The 27,856-nt window shown below is 37.1% G+C and overlaps 3 protein-coding genes across 11 annotated transcripts in view; 1 reads left to right on the top strand and 2 right to left on the bottom strand.

Moving 5' to 3' along the window:
• Window positions 1-878: 878 nt before the first annotated feature.
• LOC113068289 (mRNA cap guanine-N7 methyltransferase) lies at window positions 879-12,745 on the bottom strand. Its single transcript, XM_026240977.1, has 11 exons — window positions 12,611-12,745; window positions 12,167-12,303; window positions 11,364-11,502; window positions 11,110-11,232; window positions 9,584-9,699; window positions 9,247-9,428; window positions 7,524-7,688; window positions 7,090-7,207; window positions 2,285-2,386; window positions 2,167-2,200; window positions 879-1,506 (listed from the first exon to the last, which is right to left on the bottom strand). Exons 1-11 carry the CDS (start codon window positions 12,624-12,626, stop codon window positions 1,469-1,471), a joined length of 1,170 nt encoding a protein of 389 aa, XP_026096762.1. The 5' UTR covers window positions 12,627-12,745; the 3' UTR covers window positions 879-1,468.
• Window positions 12,746-14,319: 1,574 nt separating this feature from the next.
• On the top strand, window positions 14,320-21,599 carry fam210aa (family with sequence similarity 210 member Aa). Of its 8 annotated transcripts, none has more exons than XM_026240971.1 (5): window positions 14,320-14,417; window positions 14,723-14,747; window positions 15,498-15,897; window positions 19,947-20,058; window positions 20,478-21,599. In XM_026240971.1, exons 1-5 carry the CDS (start codon window positions 14,403-14,405, stop codon window positions 20,742-20,744), a joined length of 819 nt encoding a protein of 272 aa, XP_026096756.1. In that variant the 5' UTR covers window positions 14,320-14,402; the 3' UTR covers window positions 20,745-21,599. The 8 variants fall into 8 exon arrangements, with proteins under 8 accessions (XP_026096756.1, XP_026096759.1, XP_026096758.1 ...); XM_026240974.1 differs by having other exon boundaries at window positions 14,321-14,622; window positions 15,542-15,897; XM_026240973.1 differs by having other exon boundaries at window positions 14,321-14,622; window positions 15,500-15,897.
• A 753-nt stretch (window positions 21,600-22,352) lies between these two features.
• Window positions 22,353-27,856, bottom strand: part of ldlrad4a (low density lipoprotein receptor class A domain containing 4a) — an 84,696-nt gene continuing 79,192 nt past the window's right edge. For both annotated transcript variants that reach the window (XM_026240967.1, XM_026240968.1), the window contains 3 exons: window positions 27,571-27,725; window positions 26,620-26,673; window positions 22,353-25,871 (listed from right to left, as the gene is read on the bottom strand). In XM_026240967.1, the coding sequence (XP_026096752.1) occupies window positions 25,341-25,871; window positions 26,620-26,673; window positions 27,571-27,725 (740 nt within the window). In that variant the 3' untranslated portion in view covers window positions 22,353-25,340. The remainder of the gene's footprint in view (window positions 25,872-26,619; window positions 26,674-27,570; window positions 27,726-27,856) is intronic.

The following is a 27,856-nucleotide window of genomic DNA, read 5'->3' as shown; positions in this document are numbered from 1 at the left end:
TGTCCTCCTCCTCCCCTTTGAGGACATTACAATTAAAAAGTTACAATTAAAAACATCAGTGCACAATTTTCCACACCACAATCAGTCCAGCACATCTCACCAGCAGACATAAACTCATTCACATCCTTGTCTTTAACATGTCTTTCCAGACAGTTCTATCAAACTTACAATTAATCCAGAACGCGGCAGCAAGATTCATTTTTAATGAGCCGAAAAGAATACACATCACACTCCTGTTTGTCAATTTGCACTGGTTTGCAATAGCTGCTCGCATACAATTCAAGGCATTAATGTTTGCCTACAAAACCACCACTGGCTAAATGTATTGCCTCAGACTTATGTGCCTCTAGAAGCTTGCGTTCTATAAGTGAACGTCGCTTGATGGTGCCATTCCAAAGAAGCACAAAGTCACTTTTACGGACTTTTAAATTAAATGTTCCCTTCTGGTGGAATGAACTCCCCAACTCAATCCGAGCAGCTGAGTCCTTAGCCATCTTCAAGAATCGGCTTAAAACCCATCTCTTCCATCTTTATTTGACCCTCTAACTTTAACACTCACTATTCTAATTCTATTCTTTAAAAATCTAACTACCTTTCTAATCTTTTTGTAATCTATTTTTTTATTTATTTTTACAATTATATATATAAAAAAGACCTCTAACACTAGCCTGCTCTGTTCTTTCGATTCTATCAGTTTTCTTTTTATTATATTATTTAAAAGCCCTTGCTACGTGTACTGCATTTAAGCTGACTGAGACTTATATATCATTGCTCTTTTGTTGTTTTTGATTGCTTCCACTGTCCTCATTTGTAAGTCGCTTTGGATAAAAAAAGCGTCTGCTAAATGACAATGTAAATGTAAAAAAGACAAAGTCAGGTTTAATATTCCTACAACAGGTTTTATTTCCCTGACAAACTGCAGGACCTGCATCACTGCTCTACACAGAGAAATGAGAAGAGTACAGACTGGAATACACATCCTTCCTGACGTTCAAAGACAATACTTAGAAAATAACGCACTATACCATCATTACTTAACAATAGTACAGAAAAAATTAAAAAAGGAAAGGAAAAAGTTAATAAAAATAAAAAATAAATCCACAACAGATTTCAGTCAAGCCTGAAGGAAAGGGTGGATTACAATCAAGGCCAAACCCAAAGGGAGCGTATGACTGCAAGCTCTACAGGGTTATTAGACAGCTTGACTTGAAGAGAAAGGCTAGCGTATGCAGCGTGACATATAAACAGAAATACAGTTTCAGACAGAATATTGATCATGTGCATTGTGCACACTAACTCACACAAGCTCCAAACACACAGGGAAAAGCTCTGGTTGTATAAAAATATTCGACTGTTTGTGAAATGGACAAGCTCAGCAGGCTCCTGGAAGCCGTGTGAATGACAATGAGACTCCATTTCTCTGGCTCACTCATCCGGACACAACAGCTCGACGGTGAATCCCTCGGACTCAGGCCATCTTCTCAAACACATACACCAGATATATGCCTAAGAAGAGAGAGGAGGCAGTTGTTGGTTGTTAAGGAAGAGACATCATGGTAATCACATACAATGCATGTACTAAATTAAACTATGCAAAAATATCATTTGAGAAAAAAAGATAGGACCGTTTTAGAAGAGTGTCTAATAAAATATAACAATAAACACATTTTGCACAATTGTAATGAATGCAAACCACCACATCCACATAAAAAGAACGCCTTGATTCCACCATGGCACACGTCATCAAAAAAACAAAACAATTATTGTAACTACTTGAACTTTTCCGATCGTGTAGTTGCAAGTTAAGTGCTTCTAATTTAATAGTTTTTCTTTTTCTCTGATGGCCAGCCCACACGCTGTATTTCAGTAGGAGGAAATATCAAGTAATTTATCTAAAGAAGAAAAGTGATTTCACAGCTGGAGTCTTTAATTTCCTGGCTTAGGCACGGCCAGCGTTTTCAATACAAATGAGCCCTTCTGCATGCTACACTATGAGCTCAGCTGCGACTTTTGATAAAAGTCACTGCATTATCTTACTTGCATCTTTCGTTTTTTGTCATGTGAACTTATAAAAACCTTTGAGACAACATCTAATGTTTCACGAAGTTACATGTATTTCAAAGGACGCCACTGAACACTGATTTCAACAGGGAGGACATCACATACTTGTAGCCTCCCACTCAGACTTGCTCAAGGTCCCCTGTGGAGAAAGAGCAAACTATCAGAACACAGTAAACACCGAGAAAAAATGCTTTCTGTTGAAGAAAACGATATTGTGTCTCACCAGTGGACGTCTGGCGGCAGGACTGGCAGCGATTCTCTTGGCGTGGTCGTACTCGCCCGGACTGTCCGACGCTAGCTGGCTCCTCTCGTCCGGAGGGTATTGCTAGGACAACAAGATGACACAAAACTGTTTTTTGATTCTGATTCTGTCAAAATAAAGATAAGGCGGCATGGTTTGAAAGGCATCATTATCTACAGATCACAGATATAAAGTTAGGCAGTTGTTAGGTTGTCTGAAGGGGTTGCGAGAGCCAACTTTCAAGTCTGTAATGATGTTGCCAACCACCATGTGTCTATGATGTTTGAATGATTCACACTGCTGTTCGGTTGTTAGCGTGTTAAGAGTGATATGTAAGACTGCTTTCCTATCAAGTCAAAAGAGCCCACCATCGTATCACTACAATAATCTGGTGCTGAGATATGCTACATTGTAATTATACTTAATTGTTGCTAGGGTGCTGTAAATGGTTGCTAGGGTGATGCTAGGAAGTTGCTGGGTCACTACTTATTGGCCATGTCAACTGCAGCTAGATTTGGTAATCAATTCACCTTTAAGAGCCTAATCCTGTTCTGTACACCGAGTTCAGTCATTTACAGGAGTGACAACTGCATCACCTCCTAAAAACTCAGGTAGTGTTAACCACATATACAGAAATGATATGCAGTGTACGGAAGCGAACTCAACAACTTGTTGTTAGTGACATATTTAAACATGTTTTAAGAGTTGTGTCTGTTCAGTATGTGCAGTGGAAGAAATATGTGTGTATGTGTGTAGAAATGTATGTGTGTGGAAGAAATCACAGGCTACGTTTCGACTCGGTGTTGCAAAAAAAAAATTAAAAAGTGTTATCTTGCCACATACCAAAATATCACAATCTGCACCTGCCTATTTTATCACTTCATAAACTGGATCTCTTTATGATCCGAGCCAAAACAACAAACCCAAAGACGCTTAATAATCATCGCTTATAATAAGTGGATATGGTAACCCTTCAGGAGTGTGCTCTGCTGCGAAACAGCTCTCCAAACAATATCTTACAGCTCTGTCGATGGTGGTTTAGTTAAAATCACCAAACATAAGTCTTCGGTCGCTGCAATATTACTTTAGTAAAAAAAAAAAAGAAAAGCAGATATCCAAACCACAAGACGCCAGAACATGGCTGTGGTTTCATTGGTATCAATCACCTCAGTCCTGGAGAACGGGTTCGGTTCTGTACACGCACAGAATTGTAATTTAGGGGATTTACTCCTGCTGTCGCTCCTGAAACTTTACAGTGTGTGCGTGGCCAAATTACAGAGACATTTCCAAGGCTCTATGAGAGCCTGAATTAAGTCCCCAGGTGTTTTAGACCAATTTGTCAAGATGGTGAAATTTCTACAGAAGAACAAAGATATAAAGATGAAGAGAAGATCTGGCTCACATCGAAAAGCCTAGGATGAAATCAGACCAGTTTCATCCAGTCTGCTCAAAATCAGTTTTTTGTTTTTTTTGAGAGGGATTTCTCACTGGGAAAAGAGGCTTGAGGAGCATTAAATATGCTCAGTTTGTGCTAATACGCAGTTATGACAGCTGTGTTTGATTGAGGATTTGTGCTCATGTGGATACAGTCGACTTGACTGAAAACGTCAATCACAACAGGAACATGCTTTTAAAGACACATACAGGACTAATAAAAAATAGTATTTGCTAATATTATATAGCTATAATACAAAAAATGCCATAATTACTTTGTCAGTGACATTGAGTGTCACTTTATAGTCAGGAAAAATAACCATTTTATAATAAACGGTGCATTTAATTTCTCTTAAAAAACATAGTTCATTAATTTAACTGTGAACTTGATAAAATTACAGGAAATACAACAACAAAAACAAAAGACACAGAAACTTATATATTTACATTTAACTTATATTTTATATTTAAAGTCCATATAAAATGGCACTCACAACCCATGGTAATTTTATAAGGCAATGTATTCCTGAATAAAAGCAGCGAATTATAAGTAGTGGTCAACCGATATATCGGCCGATATTTGCCCTTTTTTTTTTTTTTTTTTTTTTAAATATCGGCATCAAAGTTTTTCTGCTCAGCTGATGTGTTCGAGGCGGGATTTATTTTGATGGCGCTGAGAGGGGCAGTGTCTGAGCACAGTGCTCTCACTCTCTTTTGTTTAATGTCATCATTAACAGTAATAGAAAGACAAACATTATAATGGTTTCTCGTTTGCTGTCAGCATTAAGCAAATACGCATTTATATCCTTTAAACAAATCTTTGAATTGCTAATGAACATTTAATTTCACAAACCTTACAAACTTAGTCAAAATCCAGCTGTATCCAGCATGATGTGTATCCTGTGTATGTGTATCCAGCATGATCATGTGTTCCCTGTGCAATGGTCAGTCCGTGTGAATTGAATGCTTTAAACTTTAAACTCGTGATTTCAAATTATGCTGCACTTTATGCATTCGCCCACTGTCATATTAATGTCATTTTCACTGTGTGCTGTGTGTAAAATTACTGTTACCCTGGCTTTATTTGAAAAATATGATTCCCAGTGCACACAATTTACTATAATACTGAGTGCACTGTTGGTTACAGTGTTTACTTCCTTTTTATTTCTTTAAATACTTATTGGTGTAAAATACTTGGTGATCTAAAGTATACGAATGTTTATTTTATACATTTTTTACTCCATTGCCAAATAATTGTACATTTCTTCAATATTAATAAAACTATCATAAAAACAATATCCACCGGCCGCTAATTAATCAGAATTTGACTGACTTATTAAAAATGTCATCTCTACATAACAGGTGGTTTAAAAGAAAATTCTGGATTTCTGGCTGTGATGTTATTATTTGACATATTATTCAATATATAGATTTTACTAGTAAAATAGACACTATAGGAAAAAGGAGAACTGTACCATAAAATGCTGAAATTTTGCATAATTTACAATGCATATAATAATGCATTATATTATTAAGTGATTAATTGTAATGGAAGACTATGTAATTAAAATTAATTGAAATACATTTAAATACTGTAAAAAAAAAAAAAAAAAATCCGATTTTTTTAGTGTCACATTTAGTAAGTAGATCTTTTTTGTACCGTGAGAAATAGGAGGATTTTCCACCTGGCTACCACCGCAAGTATATTTCAAACCTGTGCACTGTTTTAGGCATTTAGCAGAACAAAAGCTTATTTGTTGTTGTTTAAAGCTCAAGACTACACAACGAAAACTATCACGAAGCTCTTATTTAGTGTGTACTGTGACTGGAATGGATAGATCATCGTCTGAGAGACTTTATATCAGTCATATCGCAGAAAATGTACAGTGAAATTATTATGAAATAGGATTATAACTACTATAATCAGAATTAGACTAAACTTAGGGGTGGGTGATATGGTATAGGAAAATCACTATTTTATCACGCTTCTTTGTCATGTTGGTTTTACTATTTTGCAAATTGTCTGAGCAGTACAGCCAAACTAATCGCCTTTTTTTCAAAAACAAAGCATTACAAGTTAGCAAAATATAAAAGGCAGATATTTAGGCCAAAGTAGGCGAAGATACACAGTACAAATACACATAATATACACATAAAACAAGTAGTGGTTTATTATTAGCACTTTATAGATGAGTTAACAAATAAAAATAAACACTAGAAAAACTTCACTGTATTAATTATGAATTGATTCATATTAAAGCAACTCAAGTTCTTCAGCCAAGAGCAGAGAGTGATGTCGTTTTATTAACGGTCAATAACAATTAACAAATCTGTCTTCATTTACTCACTCTCATGTTGTTTTAAACCCGAATTAATTCCTTCCTTCTGTTGAACACAAAAGTTATTTTGAAGAATGTAGGGAACCAAAAACTTCACAGTGATTCACAGTGACTTCCAAAGTACTATCAAAGTTAATGGGGACCAGCAACTGATTAAACGGTTTACTGTTTTTTTTACCATTTACTGTAACTGTTTAGTTAATTTTTGATATTAAGTGTTTTTTATTATGCCATTTAAAAAAAGAAAAAAAAACTCTTGAAATTCGACATGACATTTATTGTGCAACTACAAATATTTCAGCAAAATTTATATTTTAGTCAGAGAGTTATTGCGCTCCTATTTCATTAAGCTCTGTCTGTTTGGTGCGTATGCGCTCGGCGGAGCTTGTTCTAAATGAAGTCTGTGGAGTTTAGTGGAGAATTGCAAAGCCAAAGCTCATGAACTTCTGACAGCAAAATGGAAATATTTCCATGGCTTTTTTTTTTTTTACATTTACAGATGGAGAATATGCCTGTGAAATTTAAGTTATGCATTAAGGAAAAGAGCATAGTTCAAACACATTAAACGGTGCGTCTCTGTCAGCCTCACACACAGCCTTTTTCGTCAAAGCTTCTGACGAGGTGAGCGCGAGCCACTTTGAAATTAAACTACAAGCTATAACTATAGGCTACTAGGAGAGAAAACAAAAAGTTATTTAAATGCAAAAAAAAAAAAAAAACACACAACAAAATGTTTATGCCACAAGGCTTTAAAGCACATGCAAATAGTGTACTTTTGTGATTGTGAATAAGGGAAGTGTCCCATCAGTGTAACTCCACCGCTGAGTAACATTTGATGTGAATGTATGTGACATTAAGTGCATTGAGACAGAGGCTACAGAACTGCAGCTGATAGAATGAGCACTGTAGCAAAATACGATATTTCTTCTAAAGCAGATCGTTTAGATCTTTTAATCATTCACACACCCCAATTAAACTGAAATAAGCTAGATATTTATTGACAGAGCTACAAACCTCCAGCCCCTGCATCCACTGCATCAGAACCTTATTCTTCTCTTCTTTAACCTTCTCCTCAAAGAACTCTTTGAAGGTTTTCTTGTAAACCAGACGCATGTTGTACTTTTTCGCCATTCTGGACAAGAAATGAAAAAAGATAGAAGTTATTAAGAAACAAAAACGAAATAAATGCATGATAATACAATTAGAAATAAAAAAAAACATCATCATTCATGATATTTGAATGTATTTATAAACGAGGGGCTTGTTTGTTTGAATCTGTAATCTTATAAGTCCATCGAAAGCAAACTGCAGGTGTTAAGGATCTTCTTAAAGCAGAGCTAAACATTATGAAATCAAGCATGTGTCCAAAACATATTAATGGAGCTGTAGCACCCTCTGCTGACATCAGGAGAGGAACAATGTGTTTGAGAGGAAGAGGAAACACTCACTCCTCAAACAGCGGGAAATACACCAGAAACTCCGGGACGTTCACCACACCCTCCAGACTGAAGTCATACTGACAGCCGAACAGAGGGTAGTCTCCCTTCTTCTGGAAGCTCACCCTGAACACTTCATTTCCAAAACTGTCGGAGTCCGACGCCTCCAAACGCTTCCTGTGGATCGAGAGATCGTAATATTAAAGCACATACTCAATGTGTAACAGCTGTGGTCAACAAATAATATCACTGTTTTGATGCTCTAGAACAAAATGAGAATTTATTTGGTCTGGTTGACATGATTACATTATTTCGTTGCCAACAATTTCTGTGCTTTAATTTGATAGAGATATCTTAACAACATCTCAGATTTAAAATCCAGTGGTAGAAATGCAGATTGTATTAGGAGGTTCGTTCGATTCATTACTATGAATAAATAAAAACTATACATATTCCATTAATCAGCTCAAAACACAAACTGAATGATTTGTTTGCATCAAAAACTACTTTTCTTTTTTAATAATAGAAGTATTTTCTATACCTAATGTACAAGTACATGAAGAACTGTTCAAGGGTTTGAGGTTAGTATGCTTTTTTGGTAACACTTCAGATTAGGGAACATATTCACTAAGGGCTTTTTGTTTAGGCATGGGGTTAGGGGTGCAACAATTCACTCGTTTTCTCGATTAATCGATTACAAACCCTGACGATTCATATGCATCGATCTTGAAACATGATTTTTGAATCGTGAATCGCCGATCTTAGACAGTAATCTATTTAAAATGCTAAGAATCTAATGAGTCTAACGTGCCAGCCTTTATCTGCAGCTAAACTGAATAAAAGCAGAATGAAACATAAAAAATGAATAAATAAATAAAATCCATGAATGATGCAGTGCTAATTGGCATATCATCTATTACAGTACAGAAACTATAAAGTATATTTTCTACCTTCTGTGCAGAAAATTGAAATATTGCTAATTAAATGTAGCCTAGTATATAAATCAATCATAAAATTGCCATTAGGAAAAATATATAGATTACAAATGATAGATCATTGTCCAGCAGTGTATTTGATTTCTTACAGCTAATTAAAAGTAATAAAAAAGAGGAGAATAAATAATAAAAATTATATTATAATAATATATAGGCTACATACATAAAATAATTGTATTTGACATTTATGTCACTTCTGAAAAATGATGGCTACGTCCCTGGTGTGACAAAATGTTAGCTTATGCATAATACTTTTAAAGGTCTTTTTTTTAATCTTGGCTTACACACATTTTTACGTATGCCATGTCATGCCATTAAACTAGCATTTAACAATGGACAAAATATATATATACTTTTTTTACCTATGGTTCTCTAAACATAAAGGCTGCTGTAATTTGAATTAAATAATTTAAATAATCCTGTGAATGCACTAAAAGAATGCAGAACTGAATCGTTATAATCGAATCGAATTTAATTGAGAATCAAATCTAATTGAATTGTTCTAAGTTTGCAAAAATCTAAATCAGATATCGGAATCAAAAACCTTTTGAATCGCGATTTGAATCGAATCACTGCCTACCCAAAGACTCACAGCCCTAAATCAGGTTAAGGGATCTAACATATGGTCATGCAGAATTAGACATTAACATGCACTTTATAAGTACTAACAAATGGCTGATATGCAAGTGATGTGCATGCTAACAAGCAACTAGTTCTTTAAGGAGAGCGGGAGATCTTACACCAGCTCATAAGCATCTGGAGTGGTCCCGATGAAGAATCCTCCCGGCCGCAGTCTCTCACAGGCGTTTCTCAGCATGGTGTCAGCCTGCTGCTCGCTCTCGAACGAATAATGACACACAAACTGACAGCTGCACACGTCAAACCGCAGCTCAGGGTCCCGCAGCTTCTCGGACAGCAGCTCCTGAGACAGACAGACAGAGAACGTGACCCTGCACTGTCACGCACTAACTTTGACCTCTCCTCCTCATTACAATGAAATCACTGAGTGTCTCCAACACATGAAGCAGCTGGTGAAGTGTGTAATCTTTGCAGAGCTGATAAAACAGCCGCTCATACCCTGCTGCAGTCTGCGGTGATGAACTCTGCTGAGAAGGTGCGGTCGTTCGGGTGACCCCTCCGTCTCACATCATTATAGCGCTGCTGACACTGCTCGATGGACACCGCAGCGATATCTGTGGCGTACAAACAAGTCACTGATTTACAATGTGAAGACATTTAAAGCTAATATGAAGCGCATTTGTCTTGATTAGTGGTCTGGATTTTGAGCAATGCTGCGTGGGCTTCCAGAAAGGAGATGACGAAAAGGAACTCAGAGCCGACTTATTTAGAAGTTGGCTCCACCCCTATTGACAGGCTGAAATGCCATTGGTTCGTGCAGCTACACAAACTTGAACAATTCTGGCTTTGGTATCAGGCTACGTTTAAACGATAATGATGTAGTTAAAAAAGAGAGAAATTGTTCCCTTGCAATTTTAAAAAAGTTTCACGTATGCACAAAACGTTTTCAAAACGCTGTATAACGTAGGCCAGGCAAGTAATTAGCACTGTCACCTTGTTAGTAAACCGTATCTGTAGGGAAGTGATGATTATATGCTGTATATGATGCGTCTCTGCTGTTGGTTGTAATATTGGTGAAGTGAATCCACACTGAAAAAGCGTTTTGAGCTCTTGAACTCTTGAGCAGCAACAACAGTACCATGTACTGCGCCATTGTTGTGTATGCTTGCCTTTAAAGTCGACACGTACTTCACATGTCTACATACCTAACACATACTACGCACATGCATGACGTCACCGCTTTCACAGATTCCCGTTTTGGGTATTTACATGGAAACGATAACGATGCGGTTTTCCAAAATTTGGAAACCCGTTTTCAAAAAGATGCGTCTTCAGTCCCTAAAACAGCACTGTCGTGTAAACAAACAGGCAAAACACATAAAAAGTTTGCCATTTTTTGCCGAAAACATTGTCGTGTAAACAGGAGTTTACCCATAAGTGTGCAATGCAACAGAAGCGACTGTTCGAAAGGGAACTTTAAAATTATCTATTTTTAATTCAGTAAACACTATGTAAAATAAACAAATTACGGTTGCACTTTATTTTACAGTACGTGTACTTACATGCACTTATACTGTACTTACAGTGTATTTATCTAAGAAAGTTCTGGTAATACTGCGTAACTACATGGGGTAGGGTTAAGTTTAGGGGTAGGTTCAGGGTTAGTACCTAGTTATTACATAGTTATTGTAATTACTATAATAAATACATAGTATGTACATGAGGAACAGGACTGTAAAATAAAGTACTACCCAAATTATTATACTATTTACTATTCATCCTCCTCTCAAAAAATCTATATTGGGTGAAGACTAGTCTCATCCTGCAAAGAGTAAAGGACAGCCTACTGACTGATCCACAATTATTGTGCTAATACAAGGGCTTTAAACTTTGTTAGCTATTCGTATATGCTTTTTTCAAATGGTAAAAAAAAAAGAGATCTTTGAGTCTTCCAGAATACAGTAAAGCGAAACAAATGTACAAATGAAGACAATAGTAAAGAATGACGAGAACTGTGCAGTTACCTGCACACACCAGTTTATCAATCCGTCCTTTCTTCCATTTGAGAAGATCTCCTCCTTTTCCACAGCCGAGATCCAGCACGGTCACCTCTCTGCGTCTCTGCCTCACCTTGTCCAAGATCTCCGCTGAGGAGACCAACACACAGACCTCAGAACAACAACGCTGTGAGATCCTGCTGGCCGGTCAACTCAACTGAGTTTATCAGCATCTAACCCAACCACGGACACTGTGAACGCACGCCCGTGCTGCTTCTCACCTATAAGCACACTCTTTAACCAGTTGTTGAAGTTGCGCATATGCACTATCCTGCTTTTATTGCGCTCTGCCAGACCACGCTCCTCGAGCTTGTTGTAATGTGTGGCCACTTTCTGACTGTGTAACGATTCCTCGGTGACCTGCAAAACAAAAAAACAATGTTTTTAAAAAACTGAGCAGGAGAGATCAGGGCTAGACGACACACTGCAATGCTAAAAATGTATGCTTGTTTTCTTTTGAACATAAGTTTATTTATTCTGGTTTGATATGAGTGGAGCATACTAACCCGACTACATGGCATGTTCTTAAATATTGCCTATTGTCCATCACATATATTTGTTATGGATATGATGCAAAATAAGTCGTTTTTATTATTTTGTATTTACATGTGTGACCTTGAAGGAATCCAAAAGTAATCAGATTACATTATTTTCAAATTTGCTGTTCTTGGATTAAGTTACTGAATTTTTATTTTTGGACTGGAGTGGTGTGGATTATTGTGATGTTTTATCAGCTGTTTGGACTCTCATTTTGACGGCACCCATTCACTGCAGAGCATCCATCGGTGATGCAATGCTACATTTCTCCAAATCTGTTCTGATGAAGAAACAAACTCAACTATATCTTAGATGGCCTGAGGGTGAAACCATTTTCAGGCCATTTTCATTTTGGATGAACTATTCCTTTAACAGCCATAACTCAATTTTAATATCCTGAGAGTAAACAACTAGCCCCAGTCTCTGAGTTTGTATAAAACTATAAACTTTCTTACATCTACTGTTCATTCCATGTGTGCAAGCTCACCTGCTTCTTCCTGGGAGAGTGTTCTTCATCCTCTCCGTCCCACTGTCTCTTGAGGGATGAGGATGAGGAGGATGAAGTCTGGGAAGCTGGTCCTGTGCTCTCCTGGGCAGCACACTTCCGGTCCGCTTCAAACAAACCTTTCAACAGACCAGCAGAGCGTTCAAATCTGTTATGAAATGCGCGTTCACCTTTTATATACACTTCTGGACCACAGAGAAAACACACTTCAAGAAAAAAAAAATCCAATGCATTTAAATGAAGTTTTTGTAGACAGATCGAGATGAACGTGAACTGGTAGCGCTCAAAAATAACTGCACGCGTTTCATCTGCTCAGAGACTGACTCTGCTTGAACTCGGAATGAGACGAACATTATAAATCATATTATGTATGTGATTATGTAACACACAGATCACTGAAGACTGAAACAATGTTGCTGCACTCACTCGAGTTCTGCGCCATCAAGATTCCACAAGCAGCGCGCTCTCTTCTTCTTCTTCTTCCTCTTCCTCTTCCTCTTCTTTTTCTTCTTCTTAGTTAATGGCGAGTTGCAATCTTCGCGCATATCGCCACCTACTGTGCTATTGTGCAATCAGGATTTACTTTTCATCGCTCTCTCTCTCTCTCTCTCTCTCAATTCAATTCAATTAAATATTGCTTTATTGGCATGAATGTAAATGATACAATATTGCAAAAGCTTAGTGTACATATATAGAAATATAGAAAAAAAAAAAACAAAAAAAAACAAATAATAATTAAATGGAACTGAATAACAATAATAATTCAGTAATGGAACTGAATATTATAACATCTTAGAATATTAAACTGTAACCAATTATACTGTGTGAACATTTGATACCACAGTCTTTAACTTTAAGAAACACACAGACATACTAAGGATCACTGTGGTGGACAGTAGGGTCAGACACACACACACACACACACACACACACGTTCACCTATTGTCTCTCTCTCTCTCTCTCTCTCTCTCTCACACACACACACACACACACACGTTCACCTGCTGTCTCTCTCTCTCACACACACACACATTGCATATAGAGCTCTTCGAGTTTTATCTTTGAGAGCATTCAAGTGAATTATTTAAATTTACATTTAATCATTTTATCCAAAGCGACTTACAAATGAGAACAACAGAAGCAATCAATACCAACAAAAGAGCAATAATATATAAGTGCTGTTTCAAGTCCTGGTTAGTCTAAAGCAGTAGCCTACATGTATTTATTTATACATAAAACATTTATAAACATAAGTTTATAATAAGTAGATGGAAAAGAGTTAGAATATATCTAGCTAGTGTTAGAGGGACATGATTGTTTTCATAGTAATTAAAAAGTGTTAGGGGGTTACTTTTTTAATAAAAACAGAGCATGTATAGAGCATGTAGATAGAACAGAAGTAGAATAGAGAGTTCTAGCGGGTCAAGTAGATGAAAGAGAAGTGTCTTTAGCCGTTTCTTGGTTATCAAATGATCAAATCGCTCAATTGGTAGAGCACTGCTATATCAAGCGCAAGGTTGGGGGTTCGATTTCCCGGGAACACATCATGATAGGTAAAAAATGATAGCCTGAATGCACTGTAAGTCGCTTTGGATAAAAAGTGTCTGCTAAATGGATAAATTAAAATTTAAATGAAGCCTATCAACGTCAGTTATTAACATGTTTGCATTACTGCAGCGCAGGTATCACTGTATCAAAGTCGATTACATTTATGTTCACATTAAAACATTGCCGATAACACAAAAGTCATTTATAGTTACATGTTTATATTATTTCAATTTGTAAAAAAAAAAAAAAAAAATTCTATACAAAATATTATTTTAATTAATATATTGTGCTGTATTATAATTGTTGTGAAGAGTGAGTGAGTAGTCAAGGGTATAAATCAAGCCTGTCTCTAATGTTTACTCTTGAATAAGTTGCTTGTATTAAGTGCGTTCTTCTAAAAAATATATGTAGGCTTAGTGAATATTACACTGTAATAAGGAGGCTAACACTTTTTAAAATAAATAAATAAATATATATATATAATATTTATTTATTGTGGTTTTGGAATTTGGAAGTGAAGTCACAGGCTGCGATTCTCCCGGAAATACATGCGTGTAGTCCATTCATCATCCCACGACTGTACTTCATTTCCCACAACGCACTGCGCGCGGTCACCATGTGTGATGTCGCTCTGCTCGGGGTCTCTGAATGACAGAAAGGACATGAATAAATGCGTATGTGTGTGGTAGGGAAATCTCATCACTCCTGTGTGTAGCTGTGCACATTTCTCGTGTGCTTCGTGTGTTTAGACACTGGACGGGTGCTACTTTGATTAGTTTAGCAGCTCAGTCAGTAGACATCACTTAGCAAAGCTAGCGGCTCATGTTTGGTGACTACCCAAACACTTCACAAGTTCATACTAAACATTTTAAAAACGATTGTTTTAGGAGGTCGGTCTGTGATTTCTCATCTATAAAGTTTCTTTGTAAATGTGACTGAGCATGTGCTAATGATTTATTTGATTTTATTTGTTTCTGCACTATTTTTAAGGTGCTGAACCGATGGGATATTGAAGGTAGGGAAAATAATTCACGTCAACTGATATGATGCACAGGCTTTATTATAAATCTACATGTTTTGCCTGTTGTCAAACCAAGAATAAGTGAAATCACAAGCTTTAAATAATATCAGGGTTTTAACACATTGTAACGGGCAGGAGAAAATATCTCAAGTGCACGTGAAAACTGTTGATTTAAATATTAATATAAATTATAAATGTGCTTCTAATAGAAGTATAATACCAAACAATGTACCATTAGCGCTATTTTAATTATTATTATTTTTTTAATTAACAACAAATTATCAAATCCTGTAACCGTTTGAATTGAAAATCAACAATATTCACAACTGCAAGTCTTCAATATCAACATCACTATTAAACATGAACTAATACTGTTGAAAATTTAATTTACATCAAATATCATTCTCATAATTTGAACCAATTCAAAAAGCGTTTTGAGCTTCAATAGAATTTTTTTTCTATAAATAGTGCAATTTATTATATATAATGTTGTTTCTCATTTTAAAAAAAAATACTTAATGTAAATAATGTATATTATAGTGTTTTCTGTTGTTTTTTTTACATTTTTGGGTTTAAATATAATAATAATAATAATAATAATAATAAAAACGATAAATTAAATGGTGTCAGTGTGGTCTCAGACTGTTGTTTATTGTGTATCTCAAACTACTGACCATCTGCTTACATCTCAGATGGTTTTGTTGATTGTTGTTTATGATCTTGTCGTCTTCACTTTGTTCTCACAGTCAGGTCCCTATCCGACTGTGCTCTTGTTTCTCTGCTGGCAGACGGTTGGGAGCAGAAGCTTGTTTGGGATGCAGTGTTTCGTGTGTGTGAGAGTCCTCCGGCAGCCTGCTGTCCTGCTGCAGATCAGTCCTCCGTCCTGCAGCCGCCCCGCACCGATGCTGGCTCCTCACAGCTGCCTGAAACGCCTGAGCTCCAGCCCGCGCTGGCTGAGCTCTCAGAGAGATCATCCGGGAAACCCTGCTCCGGTGCAGGAGGATCCGGACCCTCTGCAGGACAAGTCCATCGGCCTCATTCAGAGATTCAAGAAAACCTTCAAGCAGTACGGCAAAGTCGTGATCCCTGTGCACCTGCTGACCTCTACAGTGTGGTTCGGCACATTTTACTACGCTGCCATGAAGTAAGTAGATGATGGATCACAACTGTATCCATTTAGATCAAAATAATACTTGATATTCGACGACCACTGAGTGAATCACAAATACAATCTTGCGATGAATAACAGCTGGTCGTTATTGCAGAATAACCCCTAACAGGGTGATACAAGACCCTGACCCGAAGCAGCTACTTGCCACATATGTAAATAATAAGACACAAAATATTACTTTGAGTTTAAATATTTGAACGCAAAGCTTCCGTGAAAGCAGGAGTTGCGAGTCCACGATACAAGGGTGACTTAATTAAATAATTGTACGCATAATATTGAATTGAGTTTTAATATGTTATTATTAACTAACCAAACGCAATGATTACTAATCAGAATGAAGTATTCAGTTCAATTCAATTCAAGATTTTTTTTATAGTGCTTTTTACAATACGAATCGTTACAAAGCAACTTTACAGAAAATTTAGTAGTAGCTTTTGGTGGTGACTGTCAGTTTGTGCACGTTTGACAGGATTTTTAGAAAAATGAACACAAGACGTAGTCAGCTAGACGATGAACATTATTAATATTATTAATTAATAATTATTATATGATGCAGTCACGCTTGTAGCAATAATTGTTAGTTCTGTTTGTTGATTCAGGGTTAGCATCATCTGGGGTCCTCTGAGGGTCAGCATCATCTCTTCTCAGGTGTTCTGGATCCAGACTGGAGCTTGTGTAAATCCTAGTTACATCCGTGGCAAAACATAGAATCAAAATAGAGACATCATTAGCATAGCTGCTGATCCAACAAAGTAAAATTAGTTTAACCCAAGCTAATGAATAAAACTGCACATTTGATCAGATGCAACTACATTCACAATTTAAGAGATACATTATTCGAATGCTTGGGGAAAGAGATGTGTCTTTAATCTAGATTTAAACCGAGAGCGTGTGTCTGAACCCCGAACGTTTGGGAGCCAAATGTGAAAAAGCTCTACCTCCTTTAGTTGACTTTGCTATCCTAGGAACTACCAAAATCCAGTGTTTTGTGACCTTAGGGAGCGTGATGGGTTGTAGCGTGGTAGAAGGCTAGTTAGGTACACAGGAGCTAAACCATTTAGGGCCTTATAGGTAAGTAATGATAATTTGTAACTGATACGGAACTTAATAGGTAGCCAGTGCAGAGACTGTAAAATTGGGGTAATATGATCATATTTTCTTGACCTCGTAAGGACTCAGCTGCTGCATTTTGGACTAACTGTAGCTTGTTTATTGACGAAGCAGGACAACCACCTAGAAGTGCATTACAATAGTCCAGTCTAGAGGTCATGAATGCATGAACTAGCTTTTCTGCATCAGAAACAGATAACATGTTTCGTAGCTTGGCAATGTTTCTAAGATGGAAGAATGCAGTTTTTGTAACATGGGCAATATGATTTTCAAAAGACAAATTGCTGTCTAATATAACACCCAGATTTCTGACAGTAGAGGAAGTAACAGTACATCCGTCTAGTTGCAGATTGTAATCTACAAGATTCTGTGTAGTGTTTTTTGGTCGAATAATTAATATCTTTGTCTTATCTGAATTTAATTGGAGAAAATTATTTGTCATCCAATCTTTTACATTTTTAACACACTCTGTTAGCTTAGATAATTGGGAAGTTTCATCTGGTCTCGTTGAGATATATAGCTGAGTATCATCAGCATAACAGTGGAAGCTAATTCCGTATTTTCTAATAATATTACCAAGGGGCAACATGTATATTGAAAATAGAAGGAGAGCTAGGACGGATCCTTGTGGCACTCCATATTTTACTGATGATAAATGAGATGACTCCCCATTTAAGTAAACAAAATGGTAGCAATCGGACAGGTATGATCTGAACCATCTTAGAGCCTGCCCTTGAATACCTGTATAGTTTTGTAATCGATCTATGAGTATGTCATGATCTATGGTGTTGAACGTAGCCCTAAGATCAAGTAAGACTAGAAATGAGATACAGCCTTGATCTGTCGCAAGAAGCAGGTCATTTGTAATTTTAACAAGTGCAGTATTCCTAAATGTTCCACAGAGATGTGTCATAACAGCTGATATTAATTAGGGCTGGGAAAATAAATCGATGCATCGCGACTCAAGAAATGATTCTGCATCGATTCAGAAATTTTCCGAATGCATCGCGATTCTTTCTCGAGCCAGTTTTGAGCGTAGTTTGAACAGCAGATGGCACTGCATGCTTTAGAAACAGCTGTACTCTGCTCGTTTCCAAATCCTTGCACACACTTGGACCTAAAATAATTGTTTATAAAAATTTGAAAAGATGGAATCGAATTACAAAGGTGTTCACAGTGGGCTGTGTTTATATTAATCTCGCATCATAAAACTATTATTCTAAGCCGAGGTGATATTAAAGACTCCGCCGAATGAACAAGCGCTTTTCTCCATGAGCATTTGAGTGTGCGGATAAAAACTGGAGTAGAGCGCCATCTGCTGTTAAAATCTTTGCTCAGAATCAATTCCCGAAAGAATCACAATGCATTCGGAAAGATTGATTCTGCATCGATTTATCGTGCCACAATTTTATGATTATCGATATGTCTATAAAATAATAATCATTATTATTATTATATTTTTTGTTCTAAATAAAAATATTTCAAATATTTAATAAAAACATTTATTATAGTACACTATACAAACTACGTTTGTAATACTTTAGCTGTAAATTAAAATGTATTTCAAATGTTTAAGATCTTTTTTAAGATCTCGTTTAAAATCTTTTGATATTTGATAAAAATAAAAAGTACACTAAAATGTATCTAATGAGACTGTTGAATTTAAATTAACACTTATTTTGAACTCTCTCAGTATTTATCTGCTGCTTAATATCAGCCTGTCTGATACAGTATAGCGATCTGTTGTTGATGATATTTAAGAGTGGTTAATTAAAGAAAAAGAAATAAAAACTGAATAAATAAAATGCCAATGTCCTATGAGAAGCGCAGCATTAAATTGTAGATTCTGACAAAACAAACCAGTGAATAAGGGCCAGCTGTGAGGTTTTTGCAGGAGAGGGTGTGTTGATCTGTGAAGCTGGTGTGTGTTTGGTGGGGGGGGGGGGGTGTTAGGTAGGTACTAGGTCATTTTCTTTTTGCTCAGTCATTGTATGTGTATGGCACGCGGTGGATTGAGGTAAATGACACACTGGAATGTTTACTCTGCATTACATCTGGCTCAATGTGGGTCACCAATGTCTAGACGCTTGAGAAATGTGGGAGGTGTTAATGGATGCCTGAGACTCAGCATGAGCTCATTCTGCAGAGAAGACAAGACCCGAGTTATCCGTTTGTCTCCTCAGCCTTTAGCTCATATTAATGATGCCCATTTGGTCTAAATTGAATATTTGATTCTCAGATAAGTTTTCAGTATCTTTCGAAAACAAGAAGTGTTAATATACACGCACACACACATTATATTGTATTTATACTTTGCAAGTGTTTTTGTTCACTTTAAATACTTTGTTCAACCAGTGTGGGGGTTAATAATCATTAACTAAAACTATTTAAAAAATTTGGCAATTGAATTGAAGATTAAATCAAAAAGAAATATTGGATGAAGAACCTTTCAGTTATTTGCAACATTATTCATTTTTGTCTTAGAGCCTTAAAATTGCTCATTGGAAAAATAAAACCTAAAACTAAACAAAAATGTAAATAAAAATAAATATTTATAAAAGTAATAAAAATTGACAAAAGCAATAAAAAAAAGTTAAAATGTAAACGGAGTATAAAAATAAAAGCTAAAAAATAATTATAAAATGATTAAAGACTATAATAGTATGTAAATAATACAAAAAATACACTGCTCCGTACCTAATTACAGAAATTGCAACAAAATTACTACTAATTATTATTATTATTATTGCCATTTGTACATATAATAAGTCAGTGGCCACCAAAAGTGGTTGGTCGCCCACATGTGAATATATGACAATATAATGCTCATGTATGAATAACAGTGCCGTAAGAAAATGAAGTCTTTTATGAGAAATGTATTTCTATGCTTCCTGTCTTGTTTTGGTGTGTAGAGGAGTGAATTTGGTACCATTTCTGGAGTATGTTGGGTTTCCTGACAAGGTGGTGAAACTCCTGGAGAATTCCCAGAGTGGCTACGCACTGACCGCTTACGCCATGTACAAGGTGGGCGCACTAGAATTAATTCTATAAAATAATTGACTCATGTGTTGATTTTTCTGATTTACAAATTAGAATAAAATGGTAAAAATAAACTTCAATTGAACTTAAAGTCTGGTTAGTATCATGAAAATCAAAGCAAAATCAAGGATATTTACTGTAGGTTCAGTTTTCCAAAAGAATTTGCAAGAAATTGAATAAACAAATTTCAGCTCATCTCAAATGATTTAATTAGAATGTCATTGACATTTTATACTGTGAAGAACATTTTAATAATCAGAATGACCTTATTACACTTGAAAGAATCTTTAGTGCAATGGGAATGTCCTGTGAATGTGAAGTTCTTCATGGAACCATAGACTTTATTAAAGAAGCTTTATTTTTAAGAATGTGACGCTGGTTTGATGTTCTCTGCTCTCGTGAAGATTGCCACACCTGCGCGCTACACGGTGACTCTCGGAGGAACGTCTCTGTCCGTGAAGTACCTGAGGAAGCACGGGTACATGTCCACCCCTCCACCTGTGAAGGAATACCTGCAGGAGAAGATGGAGGAGACCAAAGAGAGGATCTCTGGCAAGATGGAGGAGACCAAGGATCGTATATCCGAGAGGATGGAGGAAACGAAAGACAAGTTCACAGAAAAACTTCAAGAAACCAAAGACAAAGTGTCTTTCCGAAAGAAAAAGGAATAGGTTTATAGACTTACTCCCCACATAGTTTCATGAAGATTCACGTTATTTAAAAGTTATAATAATACACTTAAGGAAACATGTTTTATGCATATATGAAATAGTGTAATGTAGCCTCTACACTCACTGTTAACAAAATATGCTAAACTATCACAACAAGATTATGGTTCATAAATTGACCATAGTTTCTAGATATAAAATATCACAGTCTGCTGAAAGCCTTTGGACTCTACTTGGAGTGTTTTTAACGGTTAAGAGTGTGTTTTCTAAAGAGAACGGCAGGTGTAATGTGTCCAGTATCATATTATGTAATAATTAATTTGAGTTGACCACATAACACTGGATCTTATTTAAATGAAGGATTCTAAAGTCACAGATTTGACACATACGTGACTGAGAATGAAATGGGTGTGTCATTGAATTTATTGTATCTTGGTATTACGCAAAAGCTGAAATTGTACGTTAAGATGTAATCCAGCTTATGTCATGGTTTAAAATAATGAAAAAAAGGAATACAGAAAAATTCACAAATAGTGCTGACGTTCATTCTGTAAATCAGCAACAGCCTTCGTCTTGTTTCCGTTTTGGTACACTCCTGCCATATTCATGCGTGTCATTTATGCGAGCTCATGTTCCGATGTCGATGTCTGTGGAGTGTCACATTTCACAAGTCCTTTTCTTCCTTAATTTTGCATAGTGACTAATGAAGTTTAATAATAATGGAACTGATTATCCAGCTGCTGATGCACTTGGGCTTTTGGGGTCTGATGGGATTGTGAGGCCTTTTATTGTCTGATGACGGATCTTCCACTTGGCTGCCTGTCACCAATAACAATAAAAAAGATATTGTTTCACAAAGCGTGAAGTACAATTGAAATGTTTGAAAGTTTACACACACACACACACACACACACACACATATATATATATATATAAATGCATTTTGGATATGTTTCTTAAACGCAAGTTTTTGTAGGGTTTTGCTTTTGTCTTGGCTTCATACTGACACTTTTCAGTGTGGATGATCGAAGGTAATAAAATTTTTATTTTTTTAAAATGGGCTCATTCTCCAACTCCCCCAGAGTTAATAAATTGAGTTTTAATGTTTTCGAATCCATTCATCGATCTCCGGGTCTGGGGATAGCACTTTTAGCATAGCTTAGTGATATCACTGTGCCTGCTGCGTCCATGGTACGGCAGCACAGTTTCTTGATTATTACCCTGGAATTGAAGTATAGTTCCTAATAATAAGGGCCTAGAAAATCGAAACTTTTCATTTTCCGCTGGTCTTAGTACACGATTTAACTACAGAGGAGTCTGAAAAATATCAAAACTCTTGCTACTGGTCTAATAGGATTCAACGATGTATGCTAAGCTATGCTAAAAGTGCTATCCCCAGACCCTGAGATCGGCTGAATGGATTAAAAAACTAAAACTCTTTATTAACCCTGGGGGAGTTGGAGATGAGCCCCCCCAAATTGTGGATTGTTCCTTTAACTATTGCCATTTCTTACCAGAGCTGTTTGATAATACTCAAATGATTTTAAGATTCAGTTCGACTTAGCACAACATAATGACAAACACAAAGCACAAACGAGACTCATTCTCTGCTTGTTTTCCTCAACTTTAATTGCTCTCTCTAGCCATTTGATGACAGCGAAAGAACAAGCGTGGAATCGTTTCATGAGGGACTACAACAGTGTCTTTTTTTTCCCTTGAATTTATTTTTTATGATTTTTTTTCAGTTGGTTTTTAAGTCACCTTTTTTCCTGTAAAAGTATTGCAATTAACAGACCTCAAACTGAAAACCGCTGACGTCACAATTAAATAGAACAATAGAAATAAAATAAAAAGGCGTAATGACAGCAGCGTTCCTCGCTCACTTCTTGTAAAAAACAACAACAACAACAACAAAAAACTTTGTAGTCCACAATAGGTCATACAGTCCTTGGATGGGATGTCGCTCAAGGCCGATGGAGAACGTTGCTGTGGATTGGCGGGAAAATCCAGATCCTTGTAACGGAACGCTGAAGTCTCTCACCAACACAAGTTTTCAGTCACTCGCTCGCGGATCCGTGTTTCTGGAGAGGAGCCTCGGAACCAGACTGCTATGCAGAGGAAAATGACAACGTGAACATGCAGTAAGGATCAGCTATGGGCTGGATTCTCCTCATTTGATGCTTATTTAAATACCACACAACTCAATTATGCGCATAAAAACAACAGAATGTTAACCGAAAAAGCCTCACCCTGAGCTATTTGATATGAACCACGTGACTAAAGGCCGCGTGGGAGCCCAGAAATCGACAATCCGTTCCGTTTCCTTGCAATGACTTTATTATTCTGCGTGGTTTTTACACAACAGCTAGCAGTCACAAAATCCAATAAATAAAATGACAAGCGCTGGCATTTATAATTCTCTCTGGAAGTTACAAAAGCAGCAGCTAGTTATCCTTTATATAGGCTAACTGCCTTAGAATCAGAATATTTGTTTCATCACATAACAGATTTGCATTTACTGTATAGGAAAAAAATATATTTATATAAGTCTTTTTGTATTTCTGTGACCCTATAATGTAGCATTTCTCTTTGCTCTGTTATACAAAAAAGACAAAGCACAATTGAAGGCATTCACAAAACTTGATGCCACCATGTTAAAGTTTTCTTTTTAATATTATCTATACATTATATTACAGTATTAACAATGCTTTCTTGTGGTTTTCTACCCATTGGGTAGGATATGTGCATAATATATTCAAGTTATATACAGCACCGTACAAATAAACAGAGTCCGACTACTGAAAGAAGCACCATAGGAAGTGAGGCACAACAAAGGTGGGGACTTTTGAGTGCAAGTGGGTTTCTATGTCTGCTTAAACATGACTGTTAGGCACCGGATATGCTCATGTAAATAGTAACATGCAAACCTTTCGGCTGCAAATGGAAAAAAATACATTTGGGTTCTTTTCCTAGCACGACTATGCCAGTGGAAACGCGCTAAAGTTAGCGAAGACAACCAAAACAGAGCATGAATATCTATGTCTCGGTTGGTACGCAAATAGAAAGTAATGGGGAAGGCCTACATAACGAATGGACAACAGCAGCAGCGGTAGCAGCGCATAGCAGCAGCAGCAATACAGTACAACTCAAACTGCGTGGTCAGAATGAGTGACGGGAAGCCAAGGTTTCAGAGCCAAAGCGGATGGGCGATAGGAGAGTCTTGCTATTTAAGGGGAAAAAAGATCATATAAAAGTCTATTTTAGTGGGGGGGAGTGGCGTTCCCTCCCATTTTGACTAAATGTCCTCTCAAACTGGTAACTTTAATAAATAGCTAGTTAATAAATAGGTTTTCTATGGGACTTTCTAGGGAAGGCCAAAGACTGATGTTTTATAAAGCTCAGGGGTGATGAAAAACACAATCTGCATGTCTGAAAGCATTACAAACGTGTGCCATGTGATTGAATACGACTTCAAATGAAGAAATAAAAATAAAAAAACGGGAAGTACCTCGTTATGATTGGTACACGATTCGTTTGTGATAAAACTGATGACAAATAACAGATAGAAGTGTGTTGCCTCGGAATAAAACAGCATTCCAGGAGAGATAAAATATGAGATCCATATACGATCGTGAACTTAAGTATAGTATTGATAAATGGGAAAAAAACAATATGCATGCTTTTTTTAGTGTGAAAACAAATTGAGATATGACACACTCATTCAGAAGGAGACAGGATGTGCGTAAGACTACAGTTCCCATGATTCCCTTGCACTTGGACCCCATGACAATGCTGAAGTGACGTAAGTTTAAAGTGCTACTCGACAGGATGAAAGTGGCGTGTGTGTCGTGACTTCCATCCGCAGATATCCATGCCAGTATCTCTCACTTGGTCGGTGGAAAAAGTGATCTGGAATCTGAACGGCTTGTTAAACCCCCTCTTTTTTAAATAAGTGCCATGATGCAGTTCAGGTGTGGAGATCTTAGGCTGGATCAGAGTTCTACATCTCCATTTCAGGAAAACGAGAAACGAGAACCGTGAAAATGAAGGAAAAAAATAACAGGAACCATGTGGATTGACGTATGAAAAGAAACTAAGGGTAGGCGTTTCTAAAGAATAAGTGCAACATAAAGACTTTTTGTTGTTGTTGTTGTTGTTGTTGTGAGTCACATCCCCAAGAGTTAAGATTTTTTCATGGCACTCAATTTGGATTTTGATTAGTTGAGAACAGTTTTTGTGCACGAGTCCTGGAAATGCACAAACAAATAGAAAATTTCTCAATCCTATGACCTATGTGGTCTCTCACGCAAACAATCTGTGCCAACACACGCGTTCTTTAAATACAGGAAAGCATAAAAGAACAAAGAGATTTAGCCGAGGAGCCCAAACATCCATACAAGGCCCCAAAGTTCTAGCAAAAAAAAAAAAAAAAATACAAAAAATAAACTTTGTAAGCTTGGTTCCTCAATATTTTTGATTTAAATTGTGCAAGGGGAGTGTACTAACAGTAAAACCACTCCCCTTCAGGTCCAGGAGGAAGTACCAGAGAGCACAGGTGATGGCACACACTCTCTACTGCCCTCTGCAGGTGTGTCCTAGTCACATGGGTTTGTCACGCCGGCTATCCTTATCCTTGACGAACAGGGTTGTGCTTGCGCCAGGCTGGGCGGAGCCGCTGGCTGTCCTCTGGTTGGAGGGTGGTGTGTTATTGCTGTGCTGGTGCAGGAAGGAGGCGGAGCCTGGGTATGTCTGACCCATCACCTCACTATAGGTGGGCGGCGGACCCTCCATGTGCGAGTTCGAGGCACTCTTGCCAGAGTTGCTGCTTGGGGGCCGCGGGCCGCCTCCGTGCACGTAAACGTCTATCAGGTCGCTGTCGAAAATGGTCCGGTTCGGGGGGGCGCGCACGGACGCACGGCTCAGCTCGAGCTGCTGCTCGGGGTCTCTGAGCTGGAGGGTACAGGGGCCCTTGTAGGGCGGCAGCTCCTCACCGTCTGACAGGCAGATGGTGGGCGGCAAGTGGATGTCCTGCTGCAGGTATGGGTAGGTGGGCTGGAAGCGGCTGAATCGATCCCTTTGCATAAATGAAGGTGGGTTGAAGCGCTCTCCGCTTCGTGGCCCATACATCACCTGAACACAGGAGAAAACATTCATTATAACTTTAGAAATAACATTCAGTAACATTCAGCCAAACTAATTATACAATTAGTTAATTATACAATCAATATACAATATGAATATTGTTCAAATGTTGTTGTTTTTTTAATTTATTGAAAGAAGTGCTTCAAGGCTGCATTTATTTGAACGAAAATAAAAGTAAAGCCGGCAATATTCAATATAACAGTTTTATTTTATTATTTTAATACATTTTATGTATGAAAATAATAATTTATTGCTGTAAATAATCAAAGCTGTATTTTCAGTGTCACATGATCCTTCAGAAATCAGTATAATATGATGATTTGCTGCTCCGGAAACATGATTATAATAATCAATGTCGAATATTTTGTGGATACCATAATACATTGTTTTCTGGATACTTCAATAGAAAGTTTATGCATGCTTTCTGAATAAAAGTTACAACTTCTGAACCCAAACCTCTGAACAGTAGTGTATATTAAGTAAACATTACATATAAGTAAATTTGGTTCTTTATGACTTTTATGCACTGTTATATAGTTATATATAATAAAAAGGATATCTTTGTATTTATTTAGCGTACACAGAGTCATTTCAGAGCATAAATGAAGAAATATAGTGATTTCTATTAGCTATTAGCTCTTAGCTATATTGCCTAGCCATAGACATGACAGTAAAGCATAAGAGAAAGGAATAATATTTAGCAGAAAAGTTGAATATGTCAAGTCAGTTAACTAACCTCAGTGGCTCCTTGTTGTGTCACCAAACTATCTGTTGGCCATGCACAGGCGTCCTATGATACAGAAAAGAAAAGCCAGTGTGAGTCATGCATTAAGAACAAGACACAAATCAACTTCATCTCATGCATTAGAGTTTTAAGTTTGAGTAGAAAAACTCAAATTCGCTTCAGGCATCTGAAATGTTTATCTAAATGCACACTCAGTAAATATGAGAATGCATTAATATCATGCATTATTAATTCAAGACCGCTGGTTAGTCTTGTGCAGTAGTAGAAACAGTGCTTTTCTCTAAATTTATTAGCTTGTTTCTGAATTTAAGAGCTTGGGTCCTTTCATGCTCTGCATCTGTTCCTAAATCACATCTTCAACTCCTTCATATCTGTTTATGACTCTCTCTCTCTCTTGTTCTGGGATCTGCAGTCTAGACGAGCATGTCTCGATCTCAACTACAGGACGTAAATCAACATAAAGAAGAACCACGGATGTGCAGAACTACGTATTTCCAAAATCAACTACTCTGTGGGTTACCTAAATGACTAGTTAGACTTCTGTATGAATAGGTTGGTTTAGTGTCAAGCCCACTATCAGACATGTTTCTTAATGACTCTAACCTTTTATAGCACAACATTTTCATAGTCCACAGAAAACAGAGACCTAGGGATTATAATGCACTATAAACAACATTAAAGGCACAAGTCAACCTAACTAAAGTGGACCATACTGACCCATCCCTAGTAACTAACTGCATAATGCATTTGTGCAGGTGTGCCGACACAATGACCCTGAAGCTGGCCCATATGAACACGGTCACAAAGTCACACACTTGGGGATCAAACAAAAGAACAGGAACTCTACACCCACTCAGTGTGCACACAGACAGGACACACATGGTGACTGGAGAATCAAACGAACACCCACTCAGAATAAAACACACACACACACACTCTTACCGGCTGCATGCCCTCCTCTCGTTGACGGGCTTGGCTGTGGCGTGTGAGGAAGGCCCAGGCCGATAGCCGATAGTGATTCAGCAAACAGATGATTACAACTACCATTACAGTCATCACCACAATTATGATTATTATCTGAACAAACTCCAGTTCAGCTGCAAGACAAGAAAACAGAGAGAAAATCATTAGCATATTTCACACATTCGCAGAGAGCTGCAGAAGTTACAACATTTTTATATTTTCAATCTATTTTCCCTGTGCAAAACTCACTGCAAGGGTTTTTTTT

This window comes from Carassius auratus, linkage group LG44F, assembly GCF_003368295.1.
Source record: "Carassius auratus strain Wakin linkage group LG44F, ASM336829v1, whole genome shotgun sequence".
Classification (NCBI taxonomy): Eukaryota; Metazoa; Chordata; class Actinopteri; order Cypriniformes; family Cyprinidae; genus Carassius; species Carassius auratus.
The sequence above is the reverse complement of the archived record's forward strand: the minus strand, read 5'-3'. Positions and strand labels throughout refer to the sequence as shown.

What these genes read in the sequence shown, in the direction of transcription:
- fam210aa (XM_026240969.1), top strand. Translation starts at nt 14,356, where the DNA reads ATGTCGCTCTGCTCGGGGTCTCTGAATGACAGAAAGGACATGAATAAA. An exon ending in GAACCGATGGGATATTGAAG is followed by an intron (nt 14,748 to 15,497) that starts GTAGGGAAAATA and finishes CTTTGTTCTCAC; the next exon opens with AGTCAGGTCCCTATCCGACT. An exon ending in CCGCTTACGCCATGTACAAG is followed by an intron (nt 20,059 to 20,477) that starts GTGGGCGCACTA and finishes GCTCTCGTGAAG; the next exon opens with ATTGCCACACCTGCGCGCTA.
- LOC113068289 (XM_026240977.1), bottom strand. An exon ending in ACTCTCCCAGGAAGAAGCAG is followed by an intron (nt 11,503 to 12,166) that starts GTGAGCTTGCAC and finishes TTTGTTTTGCAG; the next exon opens with GTCACCGAGGAATCGTTACA. An exon ending in GTTAAAGAGTGTGCTTATAG is followed by an intron (nt 11,233 to 11,363) that starts GTGAGAAGCAGC and finishes TGGTCTCCTCAG; the next exon opens with CGGAGATCTTGGACAAGGTG.